Source organism: Hermetia illucens, chromosome 1 (genome assembly GCF_905115235.1).
Source record: "Hermetia illucens chromosome 1, iHerIll2.2.curated.20191125, whole genome shotgun sequence".
In the NCBI taxonomy this organism is placed as follows: Eukaryota; Metazoa; Arthropoda; class Insecta; order Diptera; family Stratiomyidae; genus Hermetia; species Hermetia illucens.
This window is the reverse complement of record NC_051849.1, coordinates 106788524-106808031: the sequence shown is the minus strand read 5'-3', so window position 1 is coordinate 106808031 and position 19508 is coordinate 106788524. Positions and strand designations below refer to the sequence as shown.

At 39.7% G+C, this 19508-nt stretch overlaps 1 protein-coding gene across 3 annotated transcripts; it reads left to right on the top strand.

Moving 5' to 3' along the window:
* The first annotated feature begins 3125 nt into the window (after positions 1-3125).
* Positions 3126-19457, top strand: LOC119661230 (H(+)/Cl(-) exchange transporter 7). 3 transcript variants are annotated; one of them, XM_038070457.1, is made up of 13 exons: positions 3126-3399; positions 3479-3645; positions 3704-3799; positions 3912-4110; positions 12957-13210; positions 13279-13884; positions 13945-14038; positions 16177-16346; positions 16407-16589; positions 16649-16852; positions 16910-17068; positions 18339-18422; positions 18489-19457. In XM_038070457.1, exons 2-13 carry the CDS (start codon positions 3517-3519, stop codon positions 18615-18617), a joined length of 2307 nt encoding a protein of 768 aa, XP_037926385.1. In that variant the 5' UTR covers positions 3126-3399; positions 3479-3516; the 3' UTR covers positions 18618-19457. The 3 variants fall into 3 exon arrangements, with proteins under 3 accessions (XP_037926385.1, XP_037926384.1, XP_037926383.1); XM_038070456.1 differs by having other exon boundaries at positions 3126-3405; XM_038070455.1 differs by having other exon boundaries at positions 3126-3645.
* The last annotated feature ends 51 nt before the right edge of the window (positions 19458-19508 follow it).

The window sequence follows — 19508 nt, the reverse complement described above, 5'->3', positions numbered from 1 at the left end:
AGGAGAAATTATCAACGGTCTCAAAGTTGTATTCTCCTATCCTTATTCTTCATGTTTGACCAGTGCGGTTTGATGTTGTTGGTTGTTTGGCTTTCGATGCTGACGTTGCCACCATATAGTTTGTCTTGCCTTCATTGATGTGCAGCCCAAGATCTCGCGCCAATTAGCGCCTGCTCGATCTGGATGAAGGCAGTTTGTACGTCTCGGGTGGATCTTCCCATGATGTCGATATCGTCAGCATAGGCCAGTAGTTGGGTGGACTTGAAGAGGATCGTACCTATTGCGTTTATCTCAGCATCACGGATCACTTTCTCGAGGGCCATGTTAAAGAGGTCGCAAGGTAGGGCATCTCCTTGTCGTAGACCGTTGTTGATATCGAATGGACTTGAGAGTGACCCTGCTTCTTTTATCTGGCCTCGCACATTGGTCAGGGTCAGCCTAGTCAGTCGTATCAATTTCGTCGGGATACCAAATTCTCTCAGGGCCGTGTACAGTTTTACCCGGACTATGCTATCATAGGCGGCTTTAAAGCCGATGAAGAGATGGTGCAACTGATGTCCATATTCCAACAGTTTTTCCATCGCTTGCCGCAGACAGAAAATCTGATCTGTTGCTGATTTGCCTGGAGGGAAGCCTCTTTGGTATGGGCCAACGATGTTCTGGGTGTATGGGGCTATCCAGCCTAGCAAAATAGCGGAGAATATCTTACAGATGGTACTCAGCAACGTGATACCTCTATGATTCTGGTTGTTAAGTAGTTCATCAAAGTACTCAACCCATCGCTCCAATATGCCCATTCTGTCGGAAATCAGATTTCCCTCTTTGTCTCGGCAGGATGAATATCGAGGTGTGTAAGGCTTCATCCTGCTGACTTGTTGGTAGAACTTGTGCGCCTGGTGCGGTTGCTCCCTGTACTTTTCGAGTTCACAGACCCGTTGGCTCTCCCAGGCTTCCTTTTTTCTTCTGTGAAGTCGCTTCTCCGCTCGCCGGAGTTCGTGATAAGTCTCCGCGCGTGCCCGCGTTTTTTGAGAATGCAACATTATTCGGTATGCAGCATTCGGCTAGCTGCAGCATTCGGTGTGTACAGGGAGCGCACGTTCCATGAGAAAATGCGCAAATCGTTAATCCGCTGTCGTTGCCGGGTTCGTCGTTGTAAGATCCATCCTATCCGAGGCTCCTTTCGTAGCTTCTCTCGGAGAAGAAAAAATAAGCGCATTGAATATATTCGCTATCCCTTCACTGGCTTATGCATTCGGAATATTGCCGTTGACGAAAATCGACCTGAAAAACGTCCAGCGGCGGATACGGACTACTATGTCCAAATTCCGAATGCATCATTCAAACTCTGCCGTGCAGCGGATAAATCTGCCTCCTAACATCGAAGGTAGAAGTGTGGTTGGCGTGACGGCACAACATCATCGTCACATCGACTCGCTCCGCCCTTATTTTTACAGCAAAGAGCAGGCGAGTCCCTTGCATGCGGCTGTTTATAAGGCAGACTGTGGGCTGACTCCACTTAACTTGAAGGATCAGTTCTTCAATCCGCTGAGTGGGGTGAAGTCGAACCAATAGCGATCGATGAATGGCAGTCGAAGGTAATGCACGGTAAACACCTGAATTGTTTTTGGCATCCATTTGTAGATGTGCATTTGTCGAACAGATGGCTGTGTGCCATTCAGGCCGGTGTAATTGCCACCCGAGCTTATAAAAAGCTCATCATGAAAGAACGGGGGGAGAACTACCAGTGCAGAATGCGTGGTTCGGCGTTAAAGCTGGGTGCACTGTTATGGCACCGGTGCAATACATTACCGATTATTGTTTAGCACATCCTGTTATTAGCTGTCTGAAAGTCATTCAACTGGAATTTTTGTCACCGAATATTGCATCTACAGTTAAATATAATCAGAGGATTATTGGATCTTTAAAAGCGAACTATAAGAAATTATAAATTCTAAAGATAATCTCAATCACTCAATTGAATCCGATGGCAATATGCTCATTAATTTGCTTGGCGCAAAGATTGGGAAAGAGTTCGTATAAGTGTAATAGAAAAAGCGTATCAACATATAGGACTTAGAAGTAATAAAACTTCGAGAGAACTTTCGTTATTTTTTTTTTTTTTTTGGTGACGATGTTATTTCGTCATTAAGTCTATTGTTGGAAAAAACAACATTGATTGATAATGTCTGCTCACCTCCGAAATTTTGACCGACAAGGAAATTATAAATGGAAAAGTTAACAGTGACGATGGTAACGTATTTTGTCGTTGCATTTTATTGACCAAAACAACTCAACTGGATCAACCGACAAAGAATGGAAAATTTTTCAGAAGACACCTTTACAGCAGTAAAGTTCTAAGCATGGGTGTAATGGAAAAATCTGAACGCAAAAGAGGGCATTACTATCTATGTGACTGAAAAAGGATCAAAAACAATTTCAGCAATGTTCAAAATGTAAAGTTGCAAATATATATGTAAGTCATTTAATTTGTGTTGTGTATTCTAAATGTCAAATATAAGTAGTTGTAAGAATATTCTAAGGAACTCGTTTTGTTTTGGCTAATATTTTGAAGTTATGAAATGTACATTTGGGGATAATAAATTACTCACGGACTTAAAAGGAATAATTTTGGGTTTCTCAGAAGAGGATTCATTTTTGTTTAGGTTCAGAGCCCAATTTAACCTAAAAAGGTATCAGCTTATGTTTTTTCTTTATTTTTCTAATACTTTTCAACTATCTGAAGAACACACTTAAAAAAGATATGCAAAATCATAACGCTATAAAACACTATACATATGATTTTTTCCAATTGAGGTCATTTTGTACCCATGATCCCAACAACCTAACTAAAATATCGATACCAGTTAAGGGTTAAGTTTGAAAAGTCTAAACCAGGTTTAGCGAATTTGATTGTAAGCAGCTGCATGTACTCAAGCCACAAAATACCTTAGAAACGCATTCAACACTGATTGTAAAATATCACATAAGTACATGTTTTGCTATTCTAGTTCAATTCCAAAATGTTACACACAGTACAAGCGCTTGCAACCGGGCTATCATGCTTATCAATTGTTTATAAAAACGTTATTTGAAATTTACGCTCGCCAAAGCGCATTTTGTGGCCTGGCTTGAGAGATGTTAGTTTTATTCGTGTAATTTATAAGAATGCAGATAAGACGTAAATGGGAGTATTAGTCACCGCCTCCATGACTCGCAGTCGTCTTATTCAGTTCTCACCGATCTGCAAATTGATTACGTTATATCCCGGAAACGCTCCTTAAAAAAGACAGAAAAGACAGAAAGACCATTTCGCAGTAAGGACTACGGGATTTCCCCGAAAAACGTGTCGTCAAATGTCAAAAATAGATTAGGCAAGTTTGACATTTCCGCGAAGCAACAGTGCCCGTAAGTTATCGCGTTCTGGTTTCTTTCATTTTCCTCGAAATAAGAGTGTAATTCTGTGTTGATTTCGTAACAGATCAATGCATTAAAAAGTAGTGTTAATCACAAACCAGTATGAAGTACAAAGAAAAGATCTTTAGTGATTCAAGCGACGAAGAACCAATTTTAACCCCGTACAAAGACACGGGAAAATCAAAGGAAACAAGTAGCAGTCGCGAAGAACCAGTTGCGCCAAATGACGACGTAATCTCTTATTAGTTGCCTAGAATCAACAATTATTCACAACTACCTTTATTGACAGGAATTGCCCATTATCAACCTACAAAGCGAAACTGAAGAGGCGGATGACCCAGTGATTGTTCACCACAGACATGTTCGACCAGCGTCGTTGTACGAGGTAAGTGCACAAAGAGGCCTTATCTCCACCAATGTACAATTTCCATTGATTTAAATATATATTTGTTTACAATTAACTAATTCACCTATCTACAAAACGTGACTGGATGCAGAGCTTGGATTATGAAATCTGCGAGAATACATTGTGGAAGGCAGATTATAAGAGACGATCTCAAAAATTAATTTTTCGCAAAGACCTCGCCCGATGGCTCATTTTCCTCGTAATTGGAATTATTACAGCATTGATTGCATGTACTATCAACATAGCTATAGACACTTTTTCGGAAATGAAATATGGATTCCTTGCAAAATGTAAGTAAAAATAAACTACCCAAGAGAATCGAGTTTGCAGGTCTCCGCTGTGTAAATGTAAATTTGTTATTGTAGCGCTGACTTCGAGCTAAGCAAACATGAATTACAATGATTGGTGATTATAACAACATTTAGCGAAATATTGACAGTTATTCGCTGATTTATTATAATAATTAATCCCCAGTTTTTCTGACGCATAGTCTGCTTTAATATTTAGGCTTCTCTCGCCGAGCGAAGAAATGTTCAGAAGGTTCATTAATGAGTGATGGACCGAGTTAAAACTCAAAATAGTCTGACCTAATTTATTGCTAAGAAGTTTCGTATTTCAAACTAGAAATATTTGTGCAACATCAGTAGAACTTCTACCCATTTTTTGTATTAAAACATCTGCTAATGCAACACTAAATACATTCATTTTGCGTTAAGGTGAAATGCGGTGATACGGCTCTAGTGAAAACTTCTCTCCTTTACGTAGTGTGTTCTCGTCTCCAGTAAGAATTTTTATAGTAGAATGCTGCGGTTCTAGGTGGACTTACGAAAGAGAAGAAGACATTTACTATAAGAAAGTTCACGCTATTCAGAGTATGCTATCATAATGGAAGAACTAAATGCCAACCCTTCCTTATATGTATACAGTAGCGCTAAAAAAAGCCGAGGGCAATTTTTTCCAAGTTATATCCCAGCCCCTTTTTCATTTGTTTTGGGTTTATTGGTATTAAAAGGCAAAAGTTGCATCAATTTAGAGGTATTGGCTGATCAATTGAGGAAATAGATGAATTTGTAATCGAAACGATGGTTTGTAGAGATGCAGAAAATTGATATGGTTACTTATAAAAGGGAATTCGTTGTAAACTTATGCTTATAAAAAGGACAAATGTTGCTGTATCCAAGAAAACCAGGTGCATTGAATCGCCAGAAAATTGTTGGCGACTTATTCGAACACGGAAAGTTTAGTGCGCCAGTCTTACAGTGGATTTTTACGGAAGATGGGTGAACATAAGGATAGAGATTCCCTCAGAATATCTCTGCACAATATACCAAGTAAATTTCATGATTTCCACAATTAATCCATCGTAATTTGTTTACAAAAATGGAATAAAATATCCATATAAGAAAACGTCCACGCTCTTCTCTCCAAATTGCATCAATGGAACGACACATAATCGTCTTGGAAGTCCACTTTTCATAGGTGCTGAAATAAAGCCTCGATTGTTGGCAAACTGCGTTTTTATAGTTTAGTAGACTGCCAAATTCACAGTGCCTTGCAGCAATATAATTTCTCCAATACCAGTCAGTCAGTATTTTGTACACATTCATCATTTTATCGTCTATTGCTTATACATCGTACCATGTTCGCATATCTGGACAAATTAAGAAGAAATTTAGTCGGTTAGAATGCATTTTCGCTGCAAAAAGTGGCCTTTTCTGAGATCGTCTGGCATTGAACCTATTTTCCCTTAACCGGCGTTTTACACCTGAAGCCAGTTAAATTCACATGATAGGCATTTTCTAACTCCATAGCAATTTCGGAAGCAGTTTTAAGACAATTGCGCAAAGATATTGGGAACAAATTCCTATCCTTACGCTGGCTCATCTTCCTTGAAAGTTCATTGTCAGACTAGCGCAACAAACTCTTTGTTTTCAAATAATTCGTCCAAAATTTTCCACTGATGATTGCATCTAATTTTGTTAGATATAGCCATATTTGTCCTTTTATAAGCGTTTACAACTACTATAATTCCCTTTTAAAAGTAACCATGTCAATTTTCAATTACAAATTCTTTTTTTTATCAATTGATCTGCCAATACTGATTAAATTGATGCAACTTTTGCTCTTCAATGCTAACAAATTAAAACATGCTCATTAGATAACGCTGCTTATCGAAAAAACGCCTCAGAATCACTTGTTCGCAAAAATGCCTCGGTTTTTGTTACCTATAACTCTATATGATTGCCAATTACCCGTTGGTGGGGGACTATCATCTACGGTTCGCCAAAAAGCGCTTTAACGCTCCCCAGGACTTCCCGAGCCGTGCACACTCCTCTACTGCTCTGTGTTCGAAGTGCTCTTGGGGCGGCCCATTCGTTGGCCATCTTGGGTGACTGGGTTCCATTCCACTACATGGCGTAGCCAACAATGGAATTGTCGCCCCTCCTTAATGCGTGACTTATCCACTGCCACTTCTGCCTTCCGATCAGATTTGGTACGTAAGAGGAAGAGGAGTACCCTCCAGGATCCCGCCATCATATTTCGCTTAATCCCAGAATGTGTAGCTTATATCGTTGAAATTCACGCTCCAGTTAGAGAAAGCGGGCATGCTGGAGCCCCTTAATACCTTTATCGATGAGCGTGTACACACTCCAAAAATTAATAATTGTCAATTTCGGTAGTTATCGGTCGGAGCCGTGAGGTCAGTTTCTATCTGAGATGTTGATGTTTCGGTAGCCTTAAAGTTTCGAAATGTAATGTTTTCAATTTATCTCGAATATCCTCTTCATCTATTTTATATAATCATAGTAATCTAAAGAATTAGTGAACCTGTGTCAATACTAGGAAAATAGTGCTTCCATTCTGACCACGTTTTACACCAAGTTTTATTCAAGGTGCAAATATGTAGTTAACTCTCTCCATGAAGATGTCGCCCAAGCGTTCCACTATTTGTCTGGGAGTTTGTTGTAGATAATACATTTTAAAGAGAAATTGAAAACATTATAGTAAATAACAAATCTTTTATGTACGTGAAAAATTAACCAAACTCCCAGCAAAACTTACGTAAGCTCAACAACAACAACGAGTCGAGAATTCTTAACACTCTAGAAAAAACTTGGTTGAAGAATAAACCGAAATTTGATCAAGAAGCTGTTTTCCCTTCTTTAGACCGTCGTAATATCGCCAATGGGAAAGTCCCCTATTGTTGTGCCACATTCGGCGTGCTTTGTAAGCGTACAGGAATTCTAGTGTGTTGTGGCGGCCTGTTCAAAGTATCTTTCGTTCACATAAGAACAAGAAGTACCCATTAGTGATAGCAATTTGGAGAAGTAAACGCGGCGAAACATGGAAGGAAAGTGTGGAACTATCAAAGGCTGTCATACGGAAAGTCGCGGTTCAAATCTCATTGGTGGCAGTGACCACATTGCCTCCTACATTATACTGTAGTGTACCGTTACGGTCTTGAATGAAGTGCTCTAACACACTTCAAGGCCCTGATCCAATATGGATTGTTGCGCCAACGATTATTATTATTATTATCAAACAAGGGAGTCTTTCGAAGTGATTATGCGTAGCATTGATAAGGAAAGGTTTCTAACCGGCATGAATGTTTGTTTGGTTTTGTACTTCTCTCGCTTCTGTAGGTACGTCACTTGTCCCACACTGAGACACAGTCACATTAAAAAATAAAATGGGGGAAAATCGATAATAAGGAAGGATAAACTATGACAATCCCCTAAACATCACAGAGAAGTGTACAGGAAGCATACATTAGCAGTGAACACTATTAGCACCATCAAAGATTCACCCCTTAATATCCCCTGAAGCAATTGAATGTTTCTCGCCCATTGAAATTTCAGCGATTTTCCCGCTCCTGCTTTTTCAAAGACTTGTAGCCGTCTTCAGCAAAATTCAAGAAGAATAGTTATAATTTATCCAAGCTGGAAATGTGTATTAATGAATATCAACAATCGGGGTATTCTCAAGGTACACGATTTTCTATAGGAGACTGCAAAATTAAAGGTAGTCTAAATTACTGTATTGACATTTTTATTAAAAACATGTCTGAAACGAGTGTTACCATGAGGTTAATGAGGTTACTTATTACGAAGGGACTAACAAAAATTCGTTAAATTTAAATAAAACAAGCCGGGAAGCTGGAGGCTGATATATTTAAGTGGACATTTATACCTAGCTCGTAATGTAGATGAAAATTATTTGGTCAGACTATTCACTTTAATGTGATACTGACGTCTTAAATTGCAAGAAATTTGCACAAAAGAGACAATTTTGACCGTTATAACTTTATTAGTATTATTGGGATAGTGCGGTTTTCACCAAATTTGGTATTATCATGCTGAATAGAATAGCCTATATTACTACAAAACTAAATGATTTCTATTATTAACTGTGTTTAAATAACGCTGTAGAATCAGAACGAATTTTGATTACTTTTCTATCAAAATATGTAAAAAAACTGAAACTCTCAAATAGTAGATTAAAACTCCTTAAATTCATAATAGCAACATGAAATGCAGTAGAGAGCATAATCCCGCCAAGCTTCCTGGAAATTTCACTATTACGCCGTAACAGCCACCCTATCATATCACTTTCCACTTTACCGTGATTTTCAGACTTTTCGGCTATAGTCTTGTATTAGGTCCTTTCTACTCTTTTTCTTTTCCATCGCAGAAAAATACATACTACATACAGTGCTATGGTTGTTACGGTGTGGGAAATGTGGCATTCGTGGAGCGAAATATGGGTGCGAATATGTACATTGATATGTTAAAGAAATCTGCATGCCAGCGCAAAGAAATTGTGTATTTGTCAAACATTCAAGATCTGCCAAAACAACGATCCTAAACATAAAGCGTGAAAAGCACGCATGGTGTATTGTCCGATGCCACTGGAAACCTCTCCATAAACCTCAGAGTGTAATATTATTTGAGAACCTGTGGGATTATATCGATGGTAAGCTTCGCGAAGGTCTCGTTTCCAACAAAAAATACTTCTTTTCCAATAATGGAGAAAAATTCCGGTCGAATATATCCAACGTTAGGTCAAAATCATGCTACTGCCCAGCAAAGGATGTATTTGGTGTTAAAAGTCTCCATACGGAGTATTAACTAGTCCTTTTTAAGGTTTTGTGTAAACACAAAACCTTATTAAAATCGGTTTACCGTCTGTCTGTCTGTCTTTTTTTTTTTTTGTTGAGGAGGTGGAAATCTTCAAAAAGACACTGGTCTGGACACACCAGCGTGTGGGATTTTTACCCACTAAAACCACCCCCGACTCCCTCCCTGCCCCGCGGAACCACCATAAGGTATTACATCACGGGGCGGAGTCAGCTCACTCTAGCTTTGTCACCTTTCTTCTATACTCGGCGCACGTGACCGCGTTTTTCTCCTCTCCTCTGCTTTTCGCAGTTTATTTTGAATAGATGCGATCATGGAGTTTACCGCATCCCAATTCTCTTGATGTGCTAGCATTTTCGGCACCAGATTTTCTGGTACCAGCACCTCCCCTAGAGTCTCCTCTAGATTCCTCCTTTCTTCCACAAATCTCGGACAGTGGAAGAATACATGCTCTGGGTCCTCTGGGACTCCATCGCAGTTTGGACAATGGGGTGAGGTATCCAGTTTAAACCTGAACAGATACTGGCGATATCCTCCATGCCCCGTGAGAAACTGAGTAAGATTATAATTAATCTCACCGTGCCGTCTCTCCAACCACTCGTTGATGGCAGAGATGAGCCTGTGTGTCCACCGACCCTTTCCCGAGCGTTCCCAACGCTCTTGCCATCTATTTAATGATCTCTCCCTTTCGGCGTTCTTCGTCTACGATAAAGGAGAGATAGACTTCGCATTATATATATTCGTCATCTCGTCTGCCAAGATGTCAAGGTAGGTAGGTATCAGTGGCCGCTCCGAGGAGCTGAGACAGTCCTGAATGCCGAGCACACTCTTAGGGATGTTCTTCTGTAGACTGAACTCAGTTTGTTACCGTTAAATGTAACCTGCAATGCCTTTCCCCAAACTGGAGCTGCATAGAGCAGGATCGAACTCACTACCCTCGCTATAAGCAACCTGGAAGCATGCCGTGGCCCTCCCACGTTCGGCATCATTCTTGCCAGGGCCACACTCGCAGTGGATGCTTTGTCAGAGACATACTGCACATGTGCTTTATAGCTAAGCTTCCCATCTATCATCACTCCCAAGTATTTGATCGCAGGCTTAGAAGTGATGATATGATTCCCAATTTGAATACGGGCAAAATTTCTTTTACGGCGCTTGGTGATAAGGACCGCTTCCGTTTTTTCCTCCGCAAGTATCAGACCAGAACTCTCAAGCCAACCCTTAACAGCACTGATCGCTTCGCATGAGTATAACTCAGCATCTTCGAGATGCTTTGCGACAACAACCAGCGCTATATCATCGGCGTAGCCCACCACCGTGGCTTCCTCCGGAAGGGGAAGATTAAGAACATCGTTGTACATGATGTTCCACAGCAGTGGACCCAGTACGGAGCCCTGTGGGACACCCGCGGAGACAACGTACTCTTGGGGTCCGTCATCGGTGTCATACCAAAGCCTCCGTTCTTGTAAATAGCTGTTGATAATAGCTGCAAGATAAGCGGGAACACCAATCTTCGCCAGAGATTCCCGTATTAGGTTCCAATTGGCCGAATTGAATGCATTTCTCACATCCAGGGTCACCACTATGCAGTATTTGCTAGTACTGCCCCTTCCGTGGATTGCATTTTCGGCCAAGCCAGTAACCATTTTGATGGCATCAATGGTTGATCTAGCTTTACGGAACCCATACTGCCGATCTGAGAGACCTCCCTGGGTCTCAACAACCGGGAGTAATCTATTATAGATTACTCGCTCTAGCATTTTGCCCACAGTGTCCAAAAGACAAATAGGTCTGTAAGAGGTTGGCTCACCTGGTGGTTTGCCAGCCTTAGGCAGTAGCACCAACTTCTGTCGTTTCCATGATGTAGGAAATATCCCCTCGGACATGCACGCTTCGAACAACTCAGCGAACATGTCCGGTCTGGATTTCACGGCAAGCTTAAGGGCCTTATTCGGCACGCCATCCAGACCCGGAGCTTTATTATCTCCTATCCTAGTGCAGATCTCCAGCAGCTCGTCACTGGTGACTGGCGGTATTGCCGTGTCGTTCAGAGGTCGCTGGAAGCTGTCTACGCCCTCCTCTTGCTGAGAGAATAACCCTTGGATGATTTCTAACAAGAGTGTAGGACACGTGATCTGCGGAGATGATCGGCCTCTGAATCGCCCCATCACGATTCTATAGGCGCTCCCCCACGGGTTTACGTCTGCTTCTAAACAGAGCTCCTTAAAGCATTCCCTCTTGCTCCGTTGGATGGCGAGCTTGAAGGTTTTGCGGGCTTCCTTATAGGCGCGCTCTTTTTGCCCTTGGTCAATTCTGCCTACCGCTCTTTGAGCCGCTCTTCTGGCTCGGTGACAGGCTGATCGAAGGCTGGCCAGTTCAGCATTCCACCAGTAGTTTGGTCTTCTACTGGGGAATGAGCACCTCCTCGGCATGGACGCGTCTGTCTGTCTGTCTGTCCGTCACACGCATTTTTCTCGGAGACGGTTATAGCGATTGACACCAAATTTGGTAGAAAGGTGGGAACTGTGAACGCCCACACATACAGTGAGTTACATCCTTTTACGTTGAATTTAAGGGGGGAAGTACCCATACATGCAAAAAAGAGGTGTAAAATTTTTTTTCATCAAATATAGTCATGTGAGGTATCAAATTAAAGGTCTCGATTAGTACTTTTCGAAGCCGGTCTTAGTTTTGACATTTCCTGGAAACGTGGGGAGTGCGGGGGGTTGAAAGTGATCATTTCTTTAAGGGGGCCATTCTCTGAAACTACCAAACCGAAAAATCTAAAAAAAATTAGGAGGCTGCCACTATATGGTGCCTTGGCTCCGAAATACCTTTCATACCGATATCTGTTCAAAGAAAGTTAATAATAGTATATTACTATAATTTTTTGTAATTGACTGGAAACCCCCCTTAAGTTCATCCTAGCGGCACAAAATTCTGCAGTGATGTAGGTTATAATGTAGAGCATGATCATACCAAGTTTGATGGAAATCGCACTATTACTAACAAATTTATAATACGTCGAAGTTGTTGCTTCCTTGAAAATTGAAGACTATCAATGTCAATATTACCCGAAAGTGGACATATGCATATATTACGTGCTACGTACTAAGAAATACACAAAACCTTTCATACCTGAAGCGTCCAGCTTCCGGTTTCCCAACTTGTTTTAGTTTTTGATGTCATTTTTACGATTTTTTGGCACCGTCCGGATTTTTATTGTATCCCAGATGATAACCTGGTATTCGTGACATAGCCGTCGCATTCAAGCTGAGCTCATTAGCAATCATTTCTTGGGTCCATCTGCCAACTTCGTTTCTTTTAGTTTTAACAAGAGTCATATTCATATCATCAGTGGAAGTTTTAGGGGGACCTTCAAGCGAATGGTCCTCCAAGAAAAAAGTGCATTGGCTTCAGGTATCGTCCGTAACCGTAAAAATAACATAGAATTTCCTGGCGTGTTCGCGGCGGAATTCGTACAAGCATAGCTTCACCAAATATATGTTTTCTGATCTCCATTTCCACTAATCTTTTTGAAATTTTGTACCAAATATCGTTAGAATATGGCAAATAACCTACAGTTTCTTAAATGACCCTATCTAAAAATAGAAATGTCAGTTTACCAAACTTATGTTAACCCCTCCTCTTAACATTATTGCTCTCTCTACCAGGATTGAAATCACAGGTCTTCGGTTACAACTCCTTTCTTCAATGCGAGTTTACTCGGAAACAGATATTTTTGAGTGGATCAATGCCGTTCCATGCTTAAAAGTTGTGATATCTACTATTTTGTGATCTGTGTTTACGCCCTTTGCTTCATGGCGGCAACTTGCTTTACTTTACAAACACTATATGAAAGACAAAAAAATAACTACCGATGTGAGAAATAATTTTGCGAATAGAAACTTTACATAAATTGAAGGAAAGATTGTTAAATAAGTTGTTTAATGTATTTGGATTATGTTTATTCAGATAAAATGTTTATTATTTTGCAGCTGTTGATGAAAATTTACATAATGGAAACTTGTATGTTCCGTATTTGTATTGGATATTAACCAGTATTATCCCTGTGGGGCTGGGGGCTGCTTTGGTTACATATCTAGAACCAGTGGCAGCTGGCAGTGGAATTCCTCAAGTAAAGTGCTACTTAAATGGGGTAAAAGTCCCGCGAATAGTGAGAATTAAAACGTTAGTAGTAAAAGCGATCGGAGTGGTGACATCCGTGATTGGTGGACTGGCTGGAGGCAAGGTATGTGTTACACTGCAACAATATATTATCTCGAGTTTCTGCAACCTAATGAAATATCTTTCGTACAGGAAGGTCCAATGATTCATTCTGGAGCCGTAGTTGCAGCTGGTATTTCGCAAGGAAAAAGTACAACATTTGTAAAAGATTTTAGGGTTTTCCGTTACTTTCGCGATGATCACGAAAAACGTGATTTTGTATTAGGCGGAGCATCAGCTGGTGTGGCATCCGCGTTTGGAGCACCAATTGGAGGAGTTTTATTCTCGCTAGAAGAAGCTGCAAGTTTTTGGAACCAAAGCTTAATTTGGAGAATTTTAGTCTCGTCGACGATTAGTTCGTTTACTTTGAATGTGGTTTTGTCAGCCTATTATGGACAAACTGATTTCACGATTACTGGCCTATTCAACTTAGGAAAGTTTGATGAACTGCCATATAAGTACTTCGAGATACCCATCTTTGTGTTGATGGGTATATGCGGTGGATTATTGGGGGCATTTTGGAACACGACGAACAGTCGTTTTCATTTATTCCGTGCCAGATATATAAAGCCAGGTTGGGGAAAGATCCTAGAAGCTATGGCAGTTTCTTTGTTGGGAGTGTCAATAGCATGCACGATGATGTACGTTATAAATGATTGCCGTACACTAGGAAAAGATCCAACATCCTATCCAGTGAAGGTAAATGAGAAAAATTGGAAATTATTAAAAAATTAGAACTATAGAAGAAACTTTTTCCAGTTATTTTGTGGGGACAACGAATATAATGCAGTAGCCGCATTATGGTTTCAAACACCAGAGTCCACCGCTAAAGCACTTTTTCACGACCCGCCAGGTAATTTCCTTGATAATAATATTTGTGTACATAGGCATGAACGATTTAAAATGCTATTTTCATATTAATGAGAAAAATTAGAGTAGCTGATTTGAATGCTTTCTGATGTACTACCTGCACAAATTCTTGTATATACACCCCCACTATTTAAATGATCGAATAACAACTCCGCCTAGAATCCCCTCTGACAATCAGGTAAGAGGTAACACTGAAGCAATCCAGAACACAGCCCTCCATACCACCTTTAAGGGGGAAATCGATGCTGCAATAATCGCAGTCAACAGGGGTCCTGGAGAGGAAGCACCAACAAATGATCTCTACAATCACCAGAAGAACGTTATCATTGATACGGCCATAAACATACTTGGCCCCAGTCGCAAAAAAATTGGAATGGCTGGTTCGACAATGAATGTAAGCTAGCAATGGAATGGAAGAATGTTGCATTCTCAAAGAACGCGGGCACGCGTGGAGACTTATTACGAACTTTACCGAGCGGATTAGTGACTTCACAGGCGGGAAAAAAACAAGTCTGGGAGAACCAACAGGTCTATGAACTCGAAAAGTAAAGGGAAGAACCGGACCAGGCACGGAAGTTTTACCAACAAGTCAGCAGGATGAAGCCCTATACATTTCGATGCTCAAAAAAAGGGAAATCTGATTTCCTACAGAATAGGCATATTGGAACGAGGTGTTGAGTATTTTGATGATCTGCTGAATAACTAGGAAATCGGCAAGTTGAGGGCGCTGTCAACTGAAGACGACGGGCCAATACTGCCACCACCAAGTATAGAAGAAAAATTCGGTGCAATTCATCAGCTTAAAAATCATGAGTCGCCAGGAACCGATGGAATGACAGCTGAATTGGTTAGATATGGAAAAGACCAATTACACTTATTTTGCAGGTGTGGGACGGCCAATCTACCTCACACATAAAAAGGGAGTTATCACCCAGTGAAGCAATTATAGAGGTATCACGTTGCTGAGTACCATCTATAAGATATTCTCCGCTATCTTGCTACGTCGGATAGCCCTGTACGCCCCGAACATCATTGGCCGATAATAATGAGGCTTCACTCCAGGCACATCAGCAACAGATCAGATTTTCTCTTTGTGGCAAGCGATGAAAAAACTGTTGGAATATAGCCATCAGTTGCACCATTTTTTCATCGGCTTCACGAGACCACTCAACATCAACAAGCGTCTAAGACGAGAAAATGCTCTATTGTGCACCCTTTTTATGACGGCTCTGGAAAAAGTAATCCGTGGTGCTGAGGTAAATGCGAAAAGCAGCAACCTTCTTTAAGCCACCCAACTACTCGCTTATGCTGATAATATGGACATCATGGGAAGAACGACCCGAAACGCACAAACTGCCTTCATCCAGATCGAGCCAGCGGCGCGAGCTCTTGGGCTGCACATCAATGAAGGGAAGACGAAATATACGGTCGCAACACGAGCACGAAAAGCCAAAGAATCAACACCATCAAATCGCACTGGTCAAACGAGAAGAATAAAGATAGGAGACTACAACTTTGAGACCGTTGATCATTTCTCCTACCTAGGGTCGAAAATACCAACCGATAACAGCTACGACGGTGAAATCCGCGCATGATTGTTGGCAGCCAACAGAATCCTACGAAGAAGTTTTGGCCCCCTAAATGAGGGTGGACGATTCCGCTGACTTATAAAGACGAAATCTATGAGCGATACCATAACTGGGTGGTTGTAGGTAAAATCCGGCTCACTAGGTTCCGGTGGGGGGTCACTAAATGCGTATGGATGAGGATGATCTAGCCCGAAAAGTCTATAAGGATAAAACCTATGGTAGAAAAAGAAGACGAAGCAGATCCTGCCTCAGATGGAGCGATGGTGTAGGCTAGGATGCCAGGCAACTCTTAGGGATATCGAATTGTGCACCTCGGCGCAAAACCGGGATGTCTGGAGTTCCTTATTAAGGCAGGCCTAGACCGGATATCGGTTGGGCCGTTCATGATGATGAACTTCAATGGTATGGTCATGTCATTCACAATTTATATTTTACGGCTAAACGTTTTAGTTACAAATATAGTATGTTATATAAACATAATTTTAAAAATCCAAATCATATCATATCATATTTAACCATTTCTGCTCCACAGAGTCTCATCAAATATTAACAGTAGCGATTTTCGTTGTTGTCTACTACTTCCTATCGTGCCTTACTTTTGGCCTCAATGTATCTTTGGGCATTTTCATTCCTACTGTGTTGGTTGGAGCGGCGTGGGGTCGCTTGGTGTCGATGGTTTTGCAACATATGTGTCCGACCGCAGTGAGTGTATTTGTATTAACTTCAATTTTACGTGTTTTTTCCACACATATTATATTGCAGACATTTCTACATCCCGGAAAGTATGCTCTTATTGGAGCAGCAGCGCAAATGGGAGGAGTTCTTCGTATGACAATAAGTTTGACGGTTATTTTGTTGGAAACGACGGGGGTTGATAGTACGTTCGCCTTTCCCCTAATCATAACTTTGATTACAGGCAAATTCGTTGGTGATTTCTTCAATGAGGTTATAATTCTGAGCTGGGTCCTTTTGAAACATAAATATAATTTGGAGTTCATTTCTAGGGCATATACGACATAGTAATTCGTATCAACCACGTTCCAATACTTCCTTGGGAACCACCACTGAAATATCGTTCTCTAAAAGCTTCGAATATAATGAGTTCTCCCGTAGTATGTGTAAAAATGCGTGAAAAGGCGAATTACATTATTGATATTCTGAAAAGATATACCTACAATGGATTCCCAGTCGTTGAAGATGTCCAAGGGGTAATCAACGAAGATGTGATTATTTTAAATGTTAAATAAATTCTACTTTCATTCTAGAATGACCGGTCGAAAGGTCGCGTATGCGGAATCATTCTACGAAGTCAATTGACTGTTATTCTCAAAGAAAGCTTATATGAAGAGAAAAAGCGATTATGGCAGGATCAGATCTCCATAGAAACATTCCGGAATGAATATCCCCGTTATCCGACAATTGATGTAAGTTTTAATTATTTGTTTCCAAATTTTTCAAGTAATTAAGATTATACGGTTTATCACGAAAGATTGTTTTAAGAAACTGCGGATGCAAGATTTTTAATTGTCACGCTTTGTCGAAATTCGCCTTAAGCTTTTGTGCTACTCATTTAAATGAAAGTTAATCTAAGGAAGATCTATCAGGAAGAAATCAATTATTAAAATGCTGAGATCAGAATTGATCGATATTGAAAGATACCAGAATGACACGAGATTGAAGAAATCAGAACTTTGCGAGAAAACTAGAAATAATTATCGAATCCGAATCCCGTCAAGTATTCCTTTCTGCTGTAGGTCGTCCGAATGCTTTTCCACATCGTGTATGATGAAGAGAGTCTGATCGAATTTACATTCAGAGCAAAGAAAAGTTCCTTTCAACTTAAGGGCACTTTTCACAATCAAAGCGCAATTAGCATTGTTCTTATACACAGGGCGGTATTTAATCTTGAAATTGCCCTTTTGAGACTTGATCGAATTTCTACTTTTTTTTACCAAACCGTCAACCCAAAGAAGAAAGTGTAAATGCAATTTTAGAATGCATGTAGTTATGGTCCGAAGTCAAAATCGCCCCTTCTTTAACTAACACATCGAAAAAAGGAACCTAATGTCAACGAATCTCAGAAATTCTAATTTGGTTCAAATAACGGGCGATTATTTTGATAAAAAAATTATTAAAATTGAACGAGAAGTTTTGAAAAACCTGTTTTCGAGGTAAACGAGTTTAAATTTAAATACATTTTATTTAAAGACAAGTCTAGAGAATAAAACGAAGCAGGAATCCAGCAAATCGAATAATAAATGGTCGAACAATCTCATACACCCAGAAAAATATGGTGGCACAAATATTTTGTGTATTCTTGTTAGTAATGACTGGTAAGGAAATTTTTAAGAAAACAATATGGCTAGACTTGAAATTTTGAGGGATGTTTCGTGAAACTATATCCTATCGAATTTAGTAATTCAAAAAACAAAATTGCAAAAAAACGGCAGACTGTGAAAAGTCCTCTTAACAGAGTCGATAAGGGTTTATGGGGCATTCCAGTGCTTGGGGAATCTAATTCTGGATCCCTGGCAAAATTCTGTTAAACATATCCATCTTTTATGTTCTGCATTCTGTTCCTGTTGAAGGAATCAACTACTAAATTTCCAACTGATAGATGTCTACCAATTAATTTGGAACTCAACACGCAACATTAAGGTGAATAAATTATGGACGTTTGATTTACCTTTTCAGAAATTTGAACTACATCTGGATAAACATGATTATACAGTGAATTTCGATATATTCATGAACCCTTCGCCAGTTCGCGTTGGAGAGGTAGCTCCTAAAAATATTTTCTTTAATATCAAAGTTTTCAACATACAATGTTTGCTTTTTTGACAGGACGACTCAGTTGCAAGGATTTTCCAAACTTTTCGCGCGCTGGGCTTAAGGCACATGATTGTGGTGGATAATGAAAATAGAGTCCGAGGAATGCTTACACGAGTGGATTTCATTTTCAAAGAAGATTAATTCGAATATTGATTCTCACTCATGGCAATCTAATAATGTTAGATTTCGCCATGGAATATTTATTCAAGCGAATAAAAATCATTGAAGTATAAATTAAAAAGCCAAAACCCTTCAACTAGATATTCCATATATTATTTCCTTGACATTCATTTTGTATCACTTTAATTTTATTTCTTGTGAAAAGACGATTTTATATACTTTATCTTATTACTTTCTTAGTTCTATTTTTTATGTAAGAACGGAAAAAAACCTACAAGAGAAATATTACACTATTAAATATTTTGGATAAGTGAATTAGAGAATTTTCGATTTTATTTCGACAAATTTAACTAAATTACAATTATATATCTATGTAAGTAATTCGAATACACTTGTCTTATACAGTCTGCGTGGCCTATGAAACGAAAAACTAGTCTGGAAAAATTTACCATTATAAACGATAAGAGAAATTTAAGATCAGCGGATTGACATTTGATTTGAAAAAACAATCAATTTGAAAAATTTTAAAAGATATGCTAAGGCTACAGTGAAAATTACCTGCTCGGAAGACATTGGCGAAATAAGGGTTTTGCAAGTCTGATTTAGAATTTTCGAAACCGATTCAGAATTGTTCAAACTAACTTTAGACTTTTCCAAGTCAATTTCGGAATTTTCCATTTCCAATCCAGATTTTTTTCAATATTTTACTTTTATACAAACGTTTTCCACTGGATAGAGATGGAACTGGGTTTTTTTGTAATATGAACAGCCTAGATAGAAAAAAATGATTATTTATACACAAACTGATTTTTTAAATGTCAAAAATCCTTGAGTATGAAAATATAGGAATATTTTGGAGCATTTGTTTCAAATCGTTTTATTATATTGCTGATGATTTACAAACCAATAAAA